The sequence below is a fragment of the Monopterus albus genome, unplaced genomic scaffold (assembly GCF_001952655.1).
Source record: "Monopterus albus unplaced genomic scaffold, M_albus_1.0 scaffold221.1, whole genome shotgun sequence".
Taxonomy (NCBI): Eukaryota; Metazoa; Chordata; class Actinopteri; order Synbranchiformes; family Synbranchidae; genus Monopterus; species Monopterus albus.
Window position 1 is genome coordinate 546,100 of NW_018128101.1, and position 21,700 is coordinate 567,799.

The following is a 21,700-nucleotide window of genomic DNA, read 5'->3' on the forward strand; positions in this document are numbered from 1 at the left end:
GATGGGGTCGGTTGGGTCAGCTAAACACACCACGTGCAGTTGGTATAGTATCACAGTCGGATTCAAAGATCTAAAGTTTTCATATCAACACAGAAATCACCAACACAACAGCCACAACGAGCATAAAGGTAAAAAAAAAGTAGTTGTGGATCAACACGACATTGCAGTGTAACAGTAACTTGGGCTATACTGTACTACTTAAAGAACAAACCAGTTAATGCAAGCCAAAATCCTGTGCCAACAGTTACTGAAATCTAAGCTCACCAGAAATAAATGGACACTATTTAAATCCTGGATTCATTATTTCATTCATGCATTGATGTTTATAGGAATTATTCAGACAAACGCACTGGGAAATTCCCATGATTCACTTTCTGCATTTCTTTGGTAAACAGTGGAACAGTGCATGATGTACAACATGCCATTAGATGTCGGTTTACGTTGTTTGTGTTGCAGTCACTGGCCGTGCTGCTTTTAAGAACTGGCCCCATACAACAAGACAAGATGGGCAGAGGTCAAGCCTATTTCATCATCTCATCTTTTGTGTCAGCTGTGGCTGAACGTTTTGTGCAGCTGGTGCTGTGCTCCGCTGAGCCCTGAACCAGTGGTGACCTTGTCACTCATTTGCAGTACTTTTCTCCTCACTTTCCCCCTCATTTAGTTTCATTTTATTGCTTTTTCTATCCACTCATGCTCTGCCACCTCCACACTGTGCTCCACTTTTTCCATTCATCCAGCTCCTTTAGCACTTCCCTCCCTGGCAGACACTCACTGTTATTTTCTACATCTTTTTAATGGTCTCAACTTTTTTTTTGTTTCCCATTTTCTTTCTGTTTCTCTCTTTATTTCTGTGCCTGCATAATTTTGAGCAGGTGCTGAAGGTGAATGAAGTATTTTTCCGAGGCTCGCCGGGTGTCTCTCTTCACATGGGGTTTAATGTGGTGTTAATATGGGCATTGCTCATTCTTATTGAGTGGTTTTAATTGGAATAACAGGCCCTTTATATCTGCTGACCTTTACCCTGCCCAGTAGCTCAGCTTTGACAGGCAGACTAAATTAGAGAGTAGTGTTTTGTTTTTTTTTTATTCCTCGTTGCTGTGTACAGTGCATGTCCACCTTTTGTCAGGTTGAGGAGGAAAACAAGGAATGCAAAATAATCTGGGAAATTATAGATTTGCGGATCTTCCTTCTAATCTTGTTTCCTCCCAATTTTGTTCGTCTTCCTCCCCTGCTCTTCAGAGTCCATCCATCAGCGAAAGAAGTAAAGAAATAAAAACAGAATGAGCAGCCACTAATCAATCCGCCTCGCCTACAGGGACAGGATCGTTTTCACTGACTTTTTTGTGCAGATGGGGAAAAAAGAGAAACATTTTAATTTGTTCGCTGTGAATGTGCTAGTACCAGCAGGCACATAATCTCTAGGGGCTTACTGGGAAGAGGCGTGGAATTATTATGAATTTGGAGGGAACTGTGAATGATAATAAGCCGTAATGAGGAATGATGCATGTCAGTGTTTGTGCATATGTCTGGGTGTTTATTGATTTTCCGCTGCACTGCCATTCTTTGCCATAAAAAACATAGTCTTTTGCCTCTTCTCAAATCTTCTTGTCATGTTGTTGAAGGACCTGATCTGAGGGTGAGGCTAAACACAGTCGAAGGAGACGATAATCCTACCACACAATCCGACTATTATCGTCATTATTTAGAATGCAGCCTTTGCTAATTTAACCACATGCCCACACACTCACATACACATACAGAGTAAATCATGTTTTTATATACCTGATACTTAAGAGAAGGATTGCGAATTTGATTCTGAATGTGACCTGGCTGAGAGCCTCGTGCCTCGCTCGCTGACGGTGGTGACTCAGTCCTGTTCATTCAGCTAATAGCCCCTGAGTTTGCTGATGGCGGGCAGCAGTAGTAAACCATTTGCTGCCCACTAACCTGTAGGCTACACTGCATACCATACCATTATGTCAGCTAAATTAACAGGTACCGTCTGATCATTATCGAGTACGCGGACAGTAGACATTGCTGATGATAAGGGATAAAGAGTTTATCTAACAATAGAAATGAAAATGCATAAGGTACTAAAGCAACCTAAATCTGCAGTAGCAACACTTTCATCAGCATTAGCTGTTTTTCCCCTTTCTACAATATATTTTAATTTCATGCAATATGTTGTATGCCCATTTTTGTACTTAGTATTGTGTACTTCCTCTTTTCTACTAACAGGAGGTGATGCAGTACTTCATTAATGGAAATCCAAGTCACAGTGTGACTTTGAAATGCCACCACCAATTTAACATGATAAAAAGAACACAACATGTCTTAGCAATGTTTTAAACGGGTCAAAATGGACTCTCACAAGATTTGGAGGCTAACAAGAAACTCATTTAAAAAACATGATCAGAGTCAAAGCAGCAAAGGGAAGGATATCCTCACTAAAAGTCCTTAGTAAGCTGGCTGGATTCAACATTACCCATAATGCAACTCAGTCCAGCTCTCCACAGAGCCACAGATGAAGCTGTACACCTGTTTCCACAGGCTGAGTATAGTACTCATCTCAACAAGTAAACTGAACTTCATGTGTAAAATCGATGCAATACACTTTTTTCCTTCTCGAGCTCCTTCACCACCATCTGTAATCTGTTGTAACATTTACCAAATAGAATTTCTTTACCTCCTTCACTTCCTTTGAGCAGTGCATTGTGGGTCAGCAGTGTACATTAAACAGCCTTCACAAAAATCAAGCACTTTTTTTTACTGTGAATACTGGCCGTTGTTAATATACCTAAGTCAGTTTTGAAATTGGCATGTAGTATAGGGTAGGGACACTGCTATTGTCTTTGGTCACACACATAAACACTGAAGAAACCTAGACACTTTCATATTGGCATGAGGTTAGTGACATTAGCAAGTCTTTGTTCACCAGAGTGCTTCCTGATGACAGGTGCTGTTCATCAGGATACTGTGGCTCCTCTGTGATCAGCCGGCAGACTGTCTGAACATCACTCTCTAATCATCCCTTTTCCATTGTTGCCCAGGTTGACGTATTCACACAGTAGGTGGTAATTATATAGGTGTGCTAATGGTCTGATTGGAATGCAGGGAGGGCTTCTCGCTGTGTGTCGCCTGTCTGAGAATGACTCGAGGTTAAGGCAGTAGTATGATGCTCTGACGTTATGTGAGTGTCTCCTGAAGGTGTTCAGTTGATTATTCATCCTGTGAATCAGTTGTTTTTATTTTTATTTTACAGCAATAAAAACCCTGAACATTACCAGATTTAGTATTTTCTCCTGCATCTTTGTCATTTTGATGCTGCCCTGCCGAGTTCCTCCGTCAGCTCTATCAGGTCCTTTTTCCCTCCTCTTCTCCTTCTTGATCTTCTTTGTTGCAGTGAAATCTAAAGAAAAGACTTTTTTTTTGTTTCTAAACTTGCAACACCCTGCCATTTCTGCACCATATCTGATTAGTTCATATTCTCTGGCTTTTAATGCCATCCAACCGTTACCATGGAAACGATAAGGTGCTTGGGGGAGTGTGATTGCAGATGTTAGAAGATGTAAACACAGACCGAGACAAAGACAAGAACTGGAAAACTAATAAAATGCTACATCCACTGAATCATTCCATGAAAATTATTACAAAGCACATGTTAGTGCATTGGACATTTGAAACAACCTATAATTTAGCAAAGAATATGACTTGGCAGCTTGTCACATCTGTGCTCTTAGTGAATCTTCTAGAGGTTTTGTGTGTTAACATGTTGGGTTCTGGTGGTAGTTTCATGTTGCTTTGCATTCAGGAAATATTTTTGTCCCATCTTGTCCCAACTTCTCAGGCAAATATAACTGTCACTCTGATATGAAGACCTAGACTTATTTATTACCCTTTAACTAGTCATGACATCAGGCCTCACTAGACTTACGATGCAGATGGTAAATGTCAGTATTAATTTGTTCTGTCCTGCTGCCAGGTTGAGATGAATGATTGACATCTTGGAGACTTCTATGACAAAGTTGCGATGCCACTGTTTTATTGTTTGTCTCTGTCTCTCTCTGTCAGGGATTTTTAAGTCGCCGGCTGAAGGGCTCGATAAAACGCACCAAGAGTCAACCCAAACTTGACCGCAACTCCAGTTTCAGACACATCCTTCCTGGCTTCAGGAGTGTTGACAATGACAGGTAGGCGTTTGTTTGCTGTGATGATGCCGGTGTGTGTTTGTGTCAGCTGGGTTTGCCTCTCTTTACCTGGTGGTTGGTTATTCAGGTCACTGTTGACATTTTTGTGTTGTGTTGTCAGCATATTGTGAAAACTAGTGAATCCTGGCTTTCCAGTGTGTCACTTTTAATGTCTCTCTCTTTCTCATTGTGATACATTATGAATCTCCTCTGTTCTATCATGGGATGGCGTCTTTAGTTTATGATAGAGCTGATGAATTCAGTTCTCTGTAGACCTGAACTACTTCTTTATTGGATTTTTCTCACCAATAAGGCTGTGCACGAGAAGCAATATAAACCGCAGTGGCAACAAAAATATCCCTGATAATAAAATTACAAACTTAACTAGGCTATACATAATATACTGCTTGATAAGTGAGTTATTAACACCCAATCACATCACAAACACAGAACTGTTTCTAACCAGTTATATGGCAGTGTTTTAGCAACATACTGACATCGTAAACATGTCGCACAACTCTTACTCCAGAACATCAAACTTTAATCACCATTAGCCATCAGGGCTTCGTCAGAGTCGTATCTTGTTTCTGGCTTCCTTCTATACGGTCGTGTGATCAGTTTGTCACCATTGATATGATACATGTGGATTGTTCTTTTCAGTAACGTATTTTATTTCCAACATTTACAAAAAAATATTCAGTTAACATCAATAGAGAACATACCAATCCATAATATAATTAAACCTTACCATCCTCTTTCAGAAGAATGTCTCCTCTAAAATGTCCTTTCATTATGAAACGTAAAACAAACTTACAAAAAATAAGTTTTTGATGTTAGTATTAGACTCTGAAGTCCACACCGGTCTGCACCTTGTGTCCCAAAACGAGAGAAAATATAGTGTTTTAGAAACAGACAGCCCGCTTTAAAAAATAGATGGGCTCGGTTGGGTCAGCTAAACACACCACGTGCAGTTGGTATAGTATCACAGTCGGATTCAAAGATCTAAAGTTTTCATATCAACACAGAAATCACCTATGTAAACCTGCGTTATACAGGATTTATTCTGACTAGATTGATTTTTGTTTCGGCAATTACAGTAAATGGATTTTCTGGTTGCAGCTTACACAGTTCTTGGTCATTTTTCAGGTTTTGAATGTAGTACTAGGTCATTTTAAGGTTACTGAAATCTAAGCTCACCAGAAATAGTTTACATTGTGAAATATCTCCCAGCCCTAAGCAGGCTGCCTCATGTAAACATCTGTCCATCCTTGTCATCTCCAGCCTTACAGTCCAAACTGTACAGATCTACACTGCTGCCCACAGCACTGCCCATATGATGACGTTTCACTTTAGACTGTGATCATTTCCACATTTTGATAACTTCTCATTTCCTCAGGAGCCACTTGGCAAGCGTCTGCCATCACCAAAGGTCATCACTTTGATTTTCTGTCTAGTCTATGTTGGCTCATAATTGCGCCACCTGGAATTTTGATAGACTTTTGGTACTGTACATGCACAGGCCACAGCTCTCGTTCCCGGCACCAGGGTGTCCGTCTGTGGGGTTTAATTAATGGAGGTGCTGCTTTTGGAGAGATGTTCGTTCTACTGCTTGCTTTTTCAGAACTTGGTTCCAAGTTGCTACCCCTCTTTATACTTTTAATGAGGCATTAACATCACTGTCAAACTATCACAAGGGAACATTACCAATTGTTCAGCGTGTACATGCTGAACTGTTCCTCTAGTGCAGTCAGACAGAATGAGCTCATACCTCCTCTTCTTTGTCCCGCTGTCTTTTCTCATTCTCTTTCCCACTTCTGCTTTTACTTTTTAAGATGTCTGTCTTTCTAACTCACTCCGTTTAGCCCTTTCAAACCACCAGTCCTTTCTCTATTTTTCAGACACTAGTAAGGTTTCCTAACCTATCAGCATTTATTCGTTTCCCTCTGACAGAGCTCTCAGCAAAGAATATCAGACAGGAAATTGAAACGTCCAGGAGGTGTCTTATCTCACCTTCACTTGCAAATGCATACCCTGGCTCCTACTGTATATAATGATAGGTCTATACACACTTATCCTTATGTCAGTCTGGTGTTTTCACTCTTCATAAGATCACTGGCTTTATTTTGTTGTTTGATTTAAAAGTGGGAGAAAGTATGAAAAAGATGCAGAACGAGAGAGTAATGGTGTGAGCAGAGTCGGTGTCACTCGTTGTCGGCCACAGGATGAAAAACACTGCAGAAGAAGAGAGATGAGGAGACAGAGATAGAGGGAGGGAATCCTATACCCTGAAAACTCCCTGGTGTGCAGATATACAGCCTTGAAACTGAGCGAGCAGGGCACATTTCAGTGTCCATCTCAAATACTAACTGTATCTAATTGTACATGATATGGTATGAAACTTATAACTATGTGAGGACGTATTCTCATCCGATGTTTCACAGCCATGCACTTTTATCATGCAGCAGCCAGAGGCTTTATGTTTTCAGGGTGTCCATCCGTCCGTCCCATTCTCATGAATGTGATATCTCAGAAATGCCTTGAAGGAGATTTCTTCAGCTTGTATACACTTAATATCCTTTATTAAAGTCTTAAAGTCTTCATTACAGATACAAGTCAGGACAGACATGCCTGTAAACTGCAACTTGACTCTTTGGCAGAGACATACAACCACAAGGCGGTAATTATTCTAGTTCTGATTATTTAGGTAGAGTAGAGATGGTGCCTTGCAAGGACACACACAGTGTGTGTGTGAGCTCTGATGACATTGTTGGGCCATGTAGCCTCAGGCAGTCTCAGGAGATGAGGAGCAGCTGGACTTCTAAAATGAAATATTTGTCTGTGTTAATCAGAGGCTGGATACTCATTGAACACTCCTGTCTTTAGCACTGAAATAGAAATGTAGTGATGGCTGTAGCTTGAATTTATCAACATTGGACAAATGCGGGTTATAATCAAGTTTCTCCATGCAGTGGCCTGTTATTCTCTTCTGCGCTGACCTGGTGATGCCCTTAATGCGTCTTGTTGCTCTCTGCTGCTCTGATGTGCTCTACACATTTTACTTGTATCAGAGATGATCTGAACCTTTGTGGCCTCTGCTCGCTCATCTGATCTACGCTGACCTTGCCTGAACATGCCGGTGAATATCATAGTGATTGCAATGTGTGGGCTTCTGATTCCTTATCAGTGACAGAGGCCCTTGGTTGGAGTGCAGTAATCGAACATGTTTTTTCAATTAGCACTGTTTTTGATAATGAATATTCTATTTTAGAAGTTGAAATGAATTCAGTTGTAAGACAGTAGTACTTGCCTTTGCCTTTTTACATTTAGATTTAGAAAGAGGGTGGTATTTGGCTCTTAAGGGACTTTGTGGGGGTTTTATTTTTAAACTAGTAGAACCAAGGAGCAATGTTTTTATGAGTGGGTCCAGGTTTGGTTTTGTCCGTAGAAAAGCAGGCAGCATAATGCACATTGCATGTTACCACAACATCAGCAAGCAAAGATATGAAGCAAAGTGCTAATGAAAGCAAAGAAGAATCTAATAAAGATGAACTCAAACAATGCAGGATTTAAAAGTAGCTTTACAAAAATACTGTCCAGGTCAGTGTTTCCTTGAGTTATGTCACTGTCTCCTCGTTGTATTGTGCTTTCCTCACATTGCATCCGATGTTGCTGGTCGCTGTATTTAAGGGTCATTTTATGTATTGTTTGACTCCTTATTTACACAAGTAAGAAGTGCTGCATGCCTGGATGCAGACCCACATTTTATGCACTGTAGTGTCTACAGCATCACTCAAATCATTTATGGCATCCCTGTTGTCGACAGTACCAACCCCCCTGTCTTCCTGTGTGTCCAGCTCCTCGCTGTGTAATGGGAATGCTTTCCTGGTTTGATTTTGTGGCCGCAGTAATGGTTGGATATAACTATCTGAATGTGATGATGAGCTTGTGGTTCTGTGTTTGTACGCTTGCATGTGTGTAACTGCAGTTCTCAGCTCTGTGGGCACCAGTGACTCATGCGCTTTTATGGAAAGGCTGCTCCTGTAACACAGCAGGAAGGCCTTTTTTGGTGTCACTCATAAACTTCAGCTCTGAATCTTGGCAGATGGATAAAACAGCTGAACCGATTTATTACACCAGTATTTCTCGTCCTGTTTCTGTGCCCTCTCCCACTTGTCTCAGATAATCTGCTCACCATATGTTTTAAATATGTTTGCATTGCATAGAAAGTTGTATTCTGTGTCTTACAGATGCATGCTGGGAGAGGCTCCTGAAGAGTATAGGAAATGGATGAATGCAGTACAGTACAGATTTGACTCATTAACATGCACAGTAATGTTTAGGTTTTGCCATTCATTCATGAACACAGTTTTTGAGTTCTCCCTATATGATGGTCTAAATGTTTTTTCCAACATGTTTATTAAAAATTACATTAAGATACAAATGTCATGTGCAGTCTGAGTCTCCTCAGGACGTTAAATCCTCTGTACGTTTCCAGAACTAATTCTGAGGACATGACATCTGTGTTTGTAATGGCAGCAACAGCACTGGAGCCAGTCCTCTTTTATATACAAAGAGCAGGGTCAAAATGTTCAAAAGTTGAGATATGATGCTCTCTAGGTAGCAAGATGGACACACAAGTATAATGTTACACTTGTGTGTGTTATAAGAAGCCTTACCTCTGCATGTAACAGGATTCAATAACCCCAGATACAAACCCCCTGTCATCTTTCCATAAAACTGCACCAACGGGTACTGTGGTGATTGTTGCAGGTGGGAGTATTACTGTGTATGTGAGAAAGATGGAACGAGTGCAGCATAGTGAGGGAGACAGAGACATTCATCCATAAATCCAATAAAGTGATGACATTTAGGGTTATTAAATTCTGTAAACATTCCCCAGGTGGTCCAACAGTAATATCTAACTTTTTCTGTTACTCCCTCCCTTCTTTCCTCCCCCTCCCACATCTCACTCACTTACTGACTTTCACTTGCACACATTTACCTTTTGCTCTCCTAGAATACAGCATCTGTTAACCTGTCATAAGCCCATCTTCTTTTCCAGTTCTCCACTTGCTCTTGTGTTTTTATTTTTGCTTTGCCATCGTTTGTCCTCTCTTATCTGCTCCTTTCACGCTAATAGTAATGTTAGGAGCTGTTGTTTGAATCTACAGTTCGCTGGCGGATTTCTGCTACATTAAACTCAACCCAGCACTCAAAGACCTGTCCCTTGATTCTCCTCTTTGTGCCCTCTCTACTGCATTTTGTGCCACTGCAGCAGAATCTTTTTCTTTTCCTCTTGTCTTGTTCACATGTCATTATTTTCTTACTCCCAACCCCATTATCTTTTCACATTTATTGGTAAACGTGTCCTTTACAAACTCTTCATCCTACATTTATCTACTGTCATCAGTCCCTTTCCTCTGATTAACGTCGCAGGCTTGTTGAACACATGTGCATGTAACCACCTCATGCACGCACTTTTTATCCTTCAGATTTCAGTAAGAGAAAATGATTCTATTTTTTAAAAAATCATCCTGATATCATCTACAGTAACTCACTTATTTTTGACTGCATGATCTTCTCAAATGCTGATTCAGTGTTTACCGGTGATGATTACAGTACTTACACAGTGTACACACAGACAGTATGGATACAGGCCTGGACACTGTCCAAACAAGTAATGCACTTAGAAGTAACAACAATCAAATTCTCAGTTACAGTTTTTTTGCAAGTCTGAAGAAAATCAACAGCAATGCTTTCATTATGTTCATCTCAGGCATGTAATTAGGCAGAGGAAGAGTGCATCTTTCTCATTCACTTTTTGGCAATCTTCCCCTCTCACCATCCCATTTGCAATGCATCAGCATGATTTGGTGTAGATGAAATAGAGCTCTCGAGCTAGTAATGTGTTGTACAGAGCAGGTTTCACCTACCGCTGTGCATTGTTAAGCCGTATTCCTGACAGACTAGGGCGGATTCAGCAAACCCATCAATAGCGTCTCAAACTTAAAGCCTCTAATTTGGTGATGATTATAAGGCTTCATAGCATTATCTCCTTCAATTGGAGATTATAATGAGGATTTTATTAATTCAAGAGTAATGCGTGTCGTTTCAGCGCTTAGACGGGTGTGGGTGTTTTGAAAAGGTCGATTTGATGTGCTGTCATAAACAGAGTGCTCTTGATTGGCTTCAAGGACAGAGATGGCTATTCAGTTTTTAATTTTTAGCACCTAAGAATGAGTGTGTGCATCTGTTATTAAGTCAAACAGACCAGGTTGTGTAAACTGATATCCAAGGTTTGACCTTTTAGTGAAGTACATTAACTAAGATGAAGTCAGTCCTCTGAATGGAAGCAGCATTCTTCAACATTTCTGAGTGTTTGAGGGTCAAAACAGAAAAGCATTTGGAATATGTTTTGTTGTTTGATGAAAACTTTGTGAAACCTAATGAGTATTTCATGTTCTAAAAATCCACCAAATGTGTTCATATTGAAAAACTTCACTGACTTAACACCTGCCACAGGCGACACACTGGCAGCTTATTAAGATTATTCTGTGGTGTAATAAAGTTTAAAGTAACCTGAACAAATTCAGTGCATGAAGTGTAGCCTCCAAAAATCCACTGATCTTTTCATCCTCAGCTAACAGCTGTAAGCCTTGTCCCTGAAACACATTCAAGAACACTTAGCACTTGCGAGGTTTGATTACAGCATGCAAATGTGCAGTTAGATTTCATATGGACTTTTTTTTCCACTTCTCACTGTTAAATGGGCAGAATGCATGAGATTTATATTGTAACATTAATTTAATGGCAATGGTTTCAATGTACTGTAGCTTTGCTGTATATTGCTATTCTGAATACTGAATCATCCCTGGGGCAAAATGTGTTTACCCCTGCCCAGCTACTGCGTTTGGTGGCTCAGTTGATGTTTAACCCTGAGCGTGGCCATGGGTCACCTCTCTTTCATTCCCTCCTGGGGTAATGAAGCTGTAATGGATAGGGCCCTGGGTGTGACAGGAATACCGAGGAGCCCGTCAAAGCAGTGCCCTGCATATCCCTGCATGTGTACTGAGGACTGCTCAGTACACATGCAAACACTCATTCATTCCTCTCATTAATCCACTTCAGTTACAGGCTTTTTAGTTATTTATCATGCACCAAAATTATAAATATTAAAACTTCTGGAATATTAACATCTGTTCCTAAAGTTAAGGGGGTCACATGCTGGTCATTTTTCTAGTCTGTATGTTGGAACATCCTACTTTTCATTGAATCTGCAGCTTCCCCTGAGGTAAAACATGTATAAATGTAAAAATAAAGAAATTAAAACTTTTTGACCAAAGAGAAAGAGTACGTTTGAGTAGAATGTCCAAACAAATTCTCTATATATGTACATGTTAAATGCACGTGTTCTGAGGCCCTGACAGTCCAGATGGTGGTGGGTGACTCTTCCAGTTACAGATGCACTAAATTGCCATGGCGATCTCCAGTAGATGTTTCTTCATCACCTCCTCTTTACTAACAGGCCTCTCTACTGCTCAGTATGTGGTGCGTAACGATTCTGATGGTAGTCCCCAGAGTTTTTACTTTGCCATGGACTAATAAAATCCAATATTTTACTAAATTCGGGCACTCTGTCAGTGTGCATCTGACGTTTTGTGATGGAATGTCCCAGCATTTTATCCACACAGATTTACAGTGAGTAGAGGACTGAAACCTGCTTCAGTTTCACCTGATTTCAAATGATGGCCAAAACCTAAGTTGCAAGGAGTGTAAACTAAGTCTAACAGGAGGTTTTGGTGTTTTTCTTTTCTTTTTTTTTTAAGCTCAAATTAACGTGTTGGAGAGCAGATATGTTTTTTTTTTCTTCTTTGTGTTGAGGGGAGAAGGCCACACAGAGTGATAAATATGTGGTAACAGGTGATATGAGGAGCAGGAGTATCCTAACTACGTCCCAGCCCTTGGAGGAGGAAAGGTTTTTTATCACCTGTTTATCAGTCAGACTGTTTTACAAGCCAGTACACAGTCATGTTCACAGGACTCTAGGCACTTATCTATCCACCACATCCACATAAATGGTGTCTTCCTCATTCTTTTGTAATAGTGCGTCAGTGGAAACCTTCTAAGCGTACAACCCGTGTGCATTCACAGTCTTATGACCTCCGTACAACTCGTGTGCATTCACAGTCTTATGACCTCCCTTCTTAGATCAGCTTCTTGAACCGGATCAACAGTTTTGTGTGTTTTTAACTTTGTAAATTTGCACAAACTGCTGTGGCTTCAGTTTTATAAATGGTTATATTATAAAGTCTGTTAGGAAACCTTTGTGTGATAAAGCACTTCAGACTTTGTTTCAGCAGTGATGAATGTTGATGGGTTCCTGTTGTGCTTCATTATCCACCACTTACTGTGCCTCCTCAGACGCTGCCTCATCAAGGTCAGGCTGTCACGCTGTATGGGCGTGTCTGTGCTAAGGTGCAGCCGGAGTGATCCATATCTTTATCAAGTACTGAGAGAAAGGAAGCACAAGCAGAGACAAACTCTGCTAAATCTCCTGTTAAACTGATTTGCTTTGTATTCATATCCATCCTCCAGATTGCTATTGCATATGCTTATGCATATTCTTTATTATTTAAATCCTTCATTCTTATTACATTTTTCCTTAATTCCAAAATGAATGTTTCAGCCTTATCTACACATTAATACAAATGTATTATAAATATCATAGATCTACTCACATTTATCTAAGTTGTGCAGTATCACTGTCATTTATCTTTTTATTTTCTGGTAATAAAATAGTATTGCTGTAATCTTTTCTCATGTAGCTTGAACTGAATTAAAGAGAAAATAGAGACTGATATATATGTGTGTATGTATATAGTGTATTGTAACAGCAGCAAAGCTCTGCCACAGCGGTCTGACCTAGTTGGAAACAGACATTTGTGTATCAAGTAGACTGTTTGATCCCCAGTGTTGCATTCTCTACCAACGGCAATCATTGCACTGCATACTCACTGCTTGGCATCAGACAAATCTCAGTATCTCTTAATAAGAAGCTGTGATCTCTGAGTGCAGTCATTGTAAGCTGGATTGTGCCTGGGTCAGCTTTTCAGCTCCCTGTGCTCAGACTGCACTCTTGTCCTTTCTATCTGAAAATACTACATATTTTTCAGATGACACAATCAGAGTTTTGAGCATGTTTCTCTTTACAAATTTGTTGCACTTTACAGTAGTGTATGGGACTTTTTTTTAAGTTAAACTGCTTTTTTGTTTATTGTCATTTCTGTGCAAGTGTATGCTATGTTAAGTTAAACTGCAGAATTTTTTTGTTTATTTTCATTTCTGTGCAAGTGTATGCTATGTTGAAATTGTCTAAAGGTGTTTGGAGAATCGTGACATAAAAGTGTAGAATGTTGGTGTTGGTGGGTTTTACAACCGCTCACCATTATAACCCCATGGAGCATCATCCCTCCGAGATTTGGTGCTGCTGGTGGTGTTTGAATCTTGGCATCAGGTGTGGGTGTTCGAAGGAGCTTGTCAAAGGTGCAGCTAAATGTACTGATAAAAGGGAGGGCGATTAGTGATTAGCTCATCTTTGAGAAGTAAGGGGAGTGGTGCTTTAGGCTTGTCTAATTGGACTTTGTGACTGAAAACGGAGTTACTTCTTAGATTTTAAGGTGATAGGATAATAGAGCGAATCAGTAAATGGACAGGAGCCAAAAGCCATTGCCATTGCCAAAAGAAGGTTAGAAATAAAGAAGAATTTCTGATAAGACCTTAATTCAGCTCAGTAAATGTACAGTTGGGATCATGCTTCCATTAACAGCAAGAACAGTGAGCAGAGTTTGAATCAGATGAATAGGTCTAGTAAAATAACATGAGCATAATTTATCACCTTTTGCCTATGTTCTGGAAGAACTGGGAGTGCATACTGGGTGTTAATTTATACATCTGATTCATTGTAGTTCTTAGTGCACGCTGCAGGAAGATCATGTGAAATACATGCTGCAGTTTATACTAAGACAACACAGTTTTCATGGCAAATTTATTAGCCACAAGTTGAAACTAGCACAACTATTTTAAAGGCACAAATTGATGAACAGAGCCACATTCTGTTTCCTGTAGAGTCACACTTTGGTGTACCCACTGTTTGTGTTAAATATGTGTTTGACTCTGGAGTAAACTAATTAAAGGAGACCTTGCAGTATAGTGCAGAGCACCACAAACTGTCTCCAAATGTAGAAATTACTGGACGTACTCTGACTGTAGAGCAGTTGCACTACATGTGGCTATCACTGTAAGAATAGGTAATTCATCTATAATTTGACAGTTGCACTACATGTGGCTATTAAGAATAGGTAATTCATCTATAATTTGCTACAGGCCATGCTGAGATTGACTTAAAGTTGTTGTCTTCAGCTTTTAAGTCAGTACAAATGCTGCTACACTTAACCAGTGTTTAATGGTACCGTAGGTTTTAACAAACCCATCATCATTTTATGAAGCTGTACTCATTAGTTGCATATCTTCAGTGCTGAATGTGACATCTCAATGAGTAAAATGTTGCAGATTTTGACTAGAATAGAGTGAAATTAGTCAGTTGCAGTTGAAATACTCAAGGTAGAGCTCTGTTGTTCATTAGGTTCAAGAGGAAACAGGTGACCTGCAGTGAGCAACTGTGATACTTTTCATTTGAAACCTGACAATGTGCACGTGACTGGTGCTTTTGTTTAGAATGGGCGTGAACTCTGAGCTCAGTATTTGTGCACCTTATTGTGTGGTCATTTGCTTTACACATAAACTAGTGTATGTGTGTCTGTGTGTCCGGGAAAAGGGGTAGGGGTGATGTCATGTTTAATGACATCACTGCAGACGTGCAGGCAGTGCATTAGTGGCCATGGCTTCTCTGAAACTGCTTTCCACAGCTGCCCTCCCTTATCGGTGTGTCCCGTCCAGCCCTTTATTCCATTGTGCCAGCTCTGCCAGTGTGTAAGCTCTAGAAGTAGCTTCCACTCACCTCTGTCTCATCTGCCAGTCTTCAAGTCCTGGCTCAAATTGAGCATGGTAAAACCCTCGTCCCCACATTCCATACTATCAAATCTACCAACCCCCAATGGCTGCCCCATCAGCCAAGTCACTTTGCCCAACACTGGGCTCTGTCCTCATATGTACAGTGAATCCTAGTCTCCTGGATCCACACTGGTTGACAGCACATGCAACCACTGAGTCCCAACGAAAGTGGTGGCAACCACAACAGCAGCAGTTTGTGACAGGAAAGCAGCACACCTCACACCAGAGTTGACAGGACAAAGAGCGCGCACACACCCTCCCACTGGAGCCGCACAGGGGGGCAGGGCCAAGCTAGGCTTCACCATACTGTGATCCCCCTGCACACCATATGTAGGCTCCTCCTTGCACATGGAAACAGAGATGAGAGGTGCAGTCGATCACTGAAGGGGAAAGGGTTTATCTGGAGTTGGTAAGCAGGGAAGAGACAGCAGAGAAGAAAAGGGAACAAATCCCCATCATCAAGAGTAAAGAGTGGAAATTAATTCATGCAGAGTGAAAGGAAGCAAACAGAAAAGAGAAGAGTGTGTGTCCCATTTCAGAGACAACACAGGAAGTAGGGCATGCTCTGTACAGGGTGAGCAGGAGAGAGGGTGGGAGGAAAAAAAGGAGAGGGAGCAGCAAGAGAGCAGGAACATTGTAGCATTTATTCTCCACCCCTTGCCTTAAAGCAGCAGCGGGAGGAAATAGAGAAGGAGTCGGTGAGAGACAGAGGAAGAGAACCACAAGTAAGGAGAGGCGAGCAGTAGTGTCTGTTAGCAGCACTGGGGGAAAAATGGAGCTTTGAAATCGCCTCTGTCCTCATCCATCAGTGCCCTTGTTTTGGTTTTTTTTCCCTCCTGTCTTGTTCTGGCTCAGCCTTGGTTTTTCTCTCCGCCTGCCTTCGATTGTTTTGTGGAATTCTGACAATGCCGGGTGAGTGGTATCCTGCTTTTCACATGTCACTCGCTGTCCTTTGTGTGTTAGTTTGCTTGGATTCATGCAGCAGGAGATAATGTTTTCTGTGAATGTGTGGTCATAAATAGAAACATGGTCTCTGCATGTAAAGGATACTTCATTGAGACTGCTTACACTCCTCTGCTTCTATGTGCTGGTTATACTCCACCTGTGCTGTCATATTCTCTTTGCTTCTCTCCATCAGTGACAATGCAAGGGAGGCTGTTCTTCCAAGCACGCACACACACACACACACACACACACACACACACACACACACACACACACACACACACACACACACACACACACACACACACACACACACACACACACACACACTCCATCCACTACATCCTTCATACATTCAGGAGACTCAGTCATTATTATATAATTGCTTTTTTTAAACTCCCAAAGGGCTTTCATTCAGAATATAGTGCATTTATTATGTGTGATATTTATAGAACAGCAGAGATGGGGTTTTGATAGTGAGTGTTAACCATATTCTAAATGTAGCAACATCACACAAAGCTGGCCTCTGTGACAGAGGGCAGCCAACTAACACAAATCAGTTGACTGGGCCACACTGTGAGGTCAGCCGCTGATTTTGGCTGGCGTTCTCAATTCAAGTCATATGTTGGAGGCAATTAGCAGTTTAAAGATAGGCGTGTGGCCTGAGGACAGAGTTTGGGAGTTTCAGAGAGCAACAGCTCATTTTGCCGTAGATACTGTACGTTGTGATGTCCGCGCAAAAGACAAGGAAACGAGTGGAAAGCTAGTCATCGTTCCATCCAGGCCTCAGGGACTAACTATAATATTCTTATATTAGATTTAAAGTAATCAACAGTCTACACAAACATCCATGATCCAGTTGATGCATCTTACAGTTGCAACAGATGCTTTATGGGTGTAAAGGATCCTACAGCACATACATGAAATTTGTCAGCAGTCACACATCAAGTACAAGTTGCTGTAGGTGAGTCATTAAGAAAAACAGATAAGACTTTGAGGCTGTCAGTAACTGTTCAACACACTCAGTCTTCCCTGCAATATTGTAGAGGAAGAGTTTCGTTAAACGGTTTCCGATGGGGAACGGCGTTCAACGAGCTTTGGTTTTCCTCAGAGGTGTCTTCACAGAAGAAAACCATCTTTGTTATAGTAAACACAGAAATGATAGTTGGATGGTTTTGTCCTCCTGATTACTGCGTTATGCAGATATGTTCCAGTGTGAGAGCTCAGCTGGTGGTCCTGATCGTAGCTGACTGTTGAGCCTGTCAGAACAAAACCAAGCCTGACTTCCTCATATTATGCTACAAGCATTTGTGTGAGTCTGTGTTTACTGTATCTGCCGTAACTGTGTGATTGCCCCCCCCCCCTTAGCCTGCAGTACTGCATTTGCTTGCATGCATGAGTAAATGTTTCTGCGCACATTAATATATGTGCATGTATGCAGGTGTGCATATGGTTTTAGTATGTTCCAGCAACCCTACTTCAGGTCCAAGCTTGCAAACAGGAACCTAGATGAGGAATATCAGAGTGAGCAATGAAGGTGTCATTAATATGCAGTTAGAGCAGGATTGAGAAATGGTTACAGTGAATGTGAGATGGAGATAAGAGAAACAGTGTGAGAAAAGGGAAGCATATACAGTGACTGAAATGACAAAGCACAAGAGAGCCAAGAGTCTGCATTTATGAAATGAAATGATGATGTATTTAGGATGCTAACTATATTTTCTGATAACTCCCCAGATATATCTGTACTGTGGCGAAAGGCAAGAATAAATGCAGAGCTTAGCTTTGTACTTTCTGCTAGTTCTTCCCATCTCTTTAGGCTTTTCCACTGAGTGTTCTCTCGGTGTAATTAGTCCGTCAAAGATCATCTCTGTGATGTCCATTGATTTACTGAAACCTGATGAAGTGGAGTGGAGCATTTGATCAGACACGTGTACAGGGAGGGAGGAGAGGGTCATGCAATGCCACAACCAGGGGCAGCTCTACCAGGAGTCAGGAGGTCTGACCCACTGACAGTTTAGGAAGGGGGAGGGAGAAACGGCCACAGTTTTGACACTTAATCAACATCACTTAATCATGGCCACACAAACATGAGCACTGTGTTGTACAAGCAGTTTTTGAATATAAGCAATTTTAAATTTACCAAAGTTTTATGTGGTTTTAATACATAATAATAATGTACTGATAAAAGGGAGGGTGATTAGTGATTAGCTCATCTTTGAGAAGTAAGGGGAGTGGTGCTTTAGGCTTGCCTAATTGGACTATGTGACTGAAAAAGGAGTTCTTAGATTTTAAGGTGATAGGATAATAGAGCGAATCAGTAAATGGACAGGAGCCAAGAGGCATTGCTAAAAGTTTCACATGTGCAGTAGTAGTGCTTAGGTTTCATTAAACAGTAGTTTCTTTTTTTGTATTGTGAATGTCTGTGCATCCTGTTTGTCAATTAATTATTTTGGAAGATGAGGTTGGACCTGTCTTCAAGTTTGAACTCTACAGGATTCATAGATTTATAGGAGAATGTGGACACACATATAACCTAGCATTGAGACTTGTTTAGTCAGAATGACTAAGATTTAGTCAGATTCATATGTGGTCCAATCATTAAAGAAGAGAGAATGACAGGCCTTCCACAAAGTGTATAATTTCCTAGGACTTGTATTCAGGGACTTTTCTGCTTTGAAATTTGCAACGCTTTTCATCAAGTTGGATTTTAGATTGCTGGCCTCAATCTAGATTGTCATTGTGGATTGAAGTTGTTTGCGTCAAAGACATTCAGCAACATTATTGTGCATGCACCCGGTCCTGCTTGTCTGGGAGAGAATGAGAGAGGAGCATATGCTCATGATTGGGGCAGCGCTGTCAATAATTGAATCCCTCATTTGCCCTCTCATGCCCTGAAGACTGTAGCGCACAGTCAGTGTGAACAACAGGGGAGGAGAGCTCTCAAGCTTCAGTCCAGCTGGTCTCTTTTGGTCCTTCTGCTCTCATACTCTTTGTCTCTGTCTTTATGTTTGTTTTAAGCAAACAAACACATGTGAGAGCTGATGTCTGTTTTATCTGTGTGCCAGTGAGCTGCTTTACTATATAAAATGGCAGGCAGGCTGTAGACAGATGACTAAAGGGATGGAGGGAGGGATTTTTAATGCCTCTGCTGCTTGTTTCCTCTCACGTCTGCTTCTGGAGAAGAAGATGGACGCTGTCTTTCATTTTGGCTGATTTTTTTAACAGCACTTTAGCAGCAATTGACTGACTGTGCAGTAGCACCAAATCATATTGACTGGGCTCTTCCCTGACTAGATTTGGGCACTGAGATTACATTGAGTGATACAGTTAGTGATTTTTTTTGGGCTCGCAGAAGATACTGAAGGTAGGGAGTCGATGTGCACAGTCCTGTCTCCCTCAGTAAGTGCTGTTGACCTGGGGGTAAGGTGGTATGGATAAGGATGAAATCTCAAAATGGTAGTGTCTGTTTCATATAATTAAATTAAATAGTAAGCTTGCTGATATTCTATATGTCATTTTTCAATAAATTCCATAGGAAGACCAGAAGCAGCAATGAACTGATCAAATTAGAACTATTTTTTCAGTTATGGTCTCTGACACGTAACACAAACCACCGTGTTGCAGTGGGTGACCTGTACCTTCATTACAGTGAACAGCCACTGTTGGTTCAGGTGGGCAGTAAGAAAGTGTAGAATAATAATAACTTTATGCTTTAACTACTAACTACTTTGACACAGAAATCTTTTTGTAAAAAGATTGTATCAATTTTCTTGTCGTGTTGCCCTCAATGGCTTAATACAACCAGAGACAGACAGATAAACTGATAGTTACCTTGGTTTAAGTGGTGTAGCAAATCTCTGACTGTTGACAAATGTGTGTTGTCTTGCAGTACTGTGTATATACTGTATCTCATCTTTTTGCTCAGTACCTGCATGGGAGAGATTACACTTTTAAATGTAATAGCAGTAATGTCTTATGAAACTCAATCCCTTCAGCCCAGATATAGCGCAGTAGCATTAGCTGTTCTTCTTCTTCTTCTTGATCTTGCAGTCCTCCTGCAGTAATATTCATGTTCTCTCTACACGAGTCACTGGACTGTTGATGTGAGTTCAGTTTGCTCATCTCTCGGACATGTCATCTTTTTCTCTTTCTTCCATCCTCTATCCTGACCTCTATCAGCGTCTACTTGTCCAACATGTCTCACCCTCTCTCCTGGCTCTGTACAACGTAGACTTGTGGGAGCTTGCCTGGAATGTATTGTATCAAGAGATTATTTTTCTCTGCTGCTCTCCTTCTCTTCCTTCTTTGTACTTCTGTGCAGGCAGGTGGTGCTCTACTAAACGGGTTAATGGTTAGCAGGGGAATTACGTCTCACAGTGAGGCCTCTCAGGGACTGCCCACCGACAGACAGACAGCTGAGAAAGCCTGGTCACTCCCACCCTCTCTCATGACCCCATCCTGCTGCAGTCTGCTGCTGTATGCTTGGCTCATGACCTCACACATACCCACCCACACTCTCCTTGGTACAGTTGGCTCACAAAATCACATGGAAACAAATCCATTTTCTGTTTGTGTACATACACAGAAAACGTCTCTGCACACACTAATGCACATATACACCTGAAAATGTAGAAGTCATGCAGCCACATGACTCATTCATTGTTCAACATGCATTTTCCTATGATTGATGATGTTTTTGCAATAGTTTACTGCATTTCTCTAGTGCTACAGTGAATACAAACAGACTCTATAGATAGAATAACTTTGTCCTGTCCCACATTATATTTGGGAACAGTCACAGTCCAAACAACCCTATGAGGTATGATATTATCTTGACCCAGACCAGAGGAATGAGGAAATCCCCATGAGTGTTTAGTCTCCAGGCTTTGCCTTGGCTTTGTAGTTAACCTTTACCCAGCCATTCTCCAAAACAGTGAGGCTTGCATGTCTGCTTACTTGTGATAAGCGCAAACAACTCTAATTCATTGTATTGTGGGAACAAGTACATTAAACCACCTTATGTTTTACCTCCCAAATGATGCTTAAATTGTTTTAGATCTGGGAACGTCTCTACCTACAAAGGGGTGCAAAGACCTTTCCACTGTACAGTTCACAATGAATTCCATTGTTCGAGTTGATGACGGCTACCGGCTTCTGTAGAGTTCACTTAAGTCTTTTTATTTCACATTGTCTAATGTACTTTCTTCTTTCTTCCCATATTTTATTTTCCAGTCGTTCAAGAAGCATTTTAATAACAAATGCTGAAACTAGTTCGTGCCAATCTGGACCTGTTTCTATGTAATTATTTCACAGGAGATGACTGGCATTTCTAGGACTTTGGCTTTTTTTGGAGCTAAAACATCAGTTTGAATTGAAGCGTCTCTTGACTGCATGTCTCAGCTGTGACATCCGTCCTCCCTCATTGGGTCGCCAGCTATGTGAAGACAACTGTACAATACATCTGGCAGTGTGTCTCCTCCCTAAACCTGGCTGGC

At 41.0% G+C, this 21,700-nt stretch overlaps 1 protein-coding gene across 11 annotated transcripts in view; it reads left to right on the forward strand.

Annotated features, from left to right (window-relative positions):
- LOC109971339 (disabled homolog 2-interacting protein) overlaps positions 1-21,700 on the forward strand; it is a 133,157-nt gene that overhangs the window by 61,143 nt on the left and 50,314 nt on the right. For 10 of the 11 annotated variants that reach the window (XM_020619503.1, XM_020619501.1, XM_020619505.1 and 7 more), the window contains one exon: positions 4,072-4,190. In XM_020619503.1, coding sequence (XP_020475159.1) covers positions 4,072-4,190 — 119 coding nt within the window. Of the gene's footprint in view, positions 1-4,071; positions 4,191-15,871; positions 16,170-21,700 lie in introns of those variants that run through there. The other variant, XM_020619513.1, reaches the window with a different exon arrangement.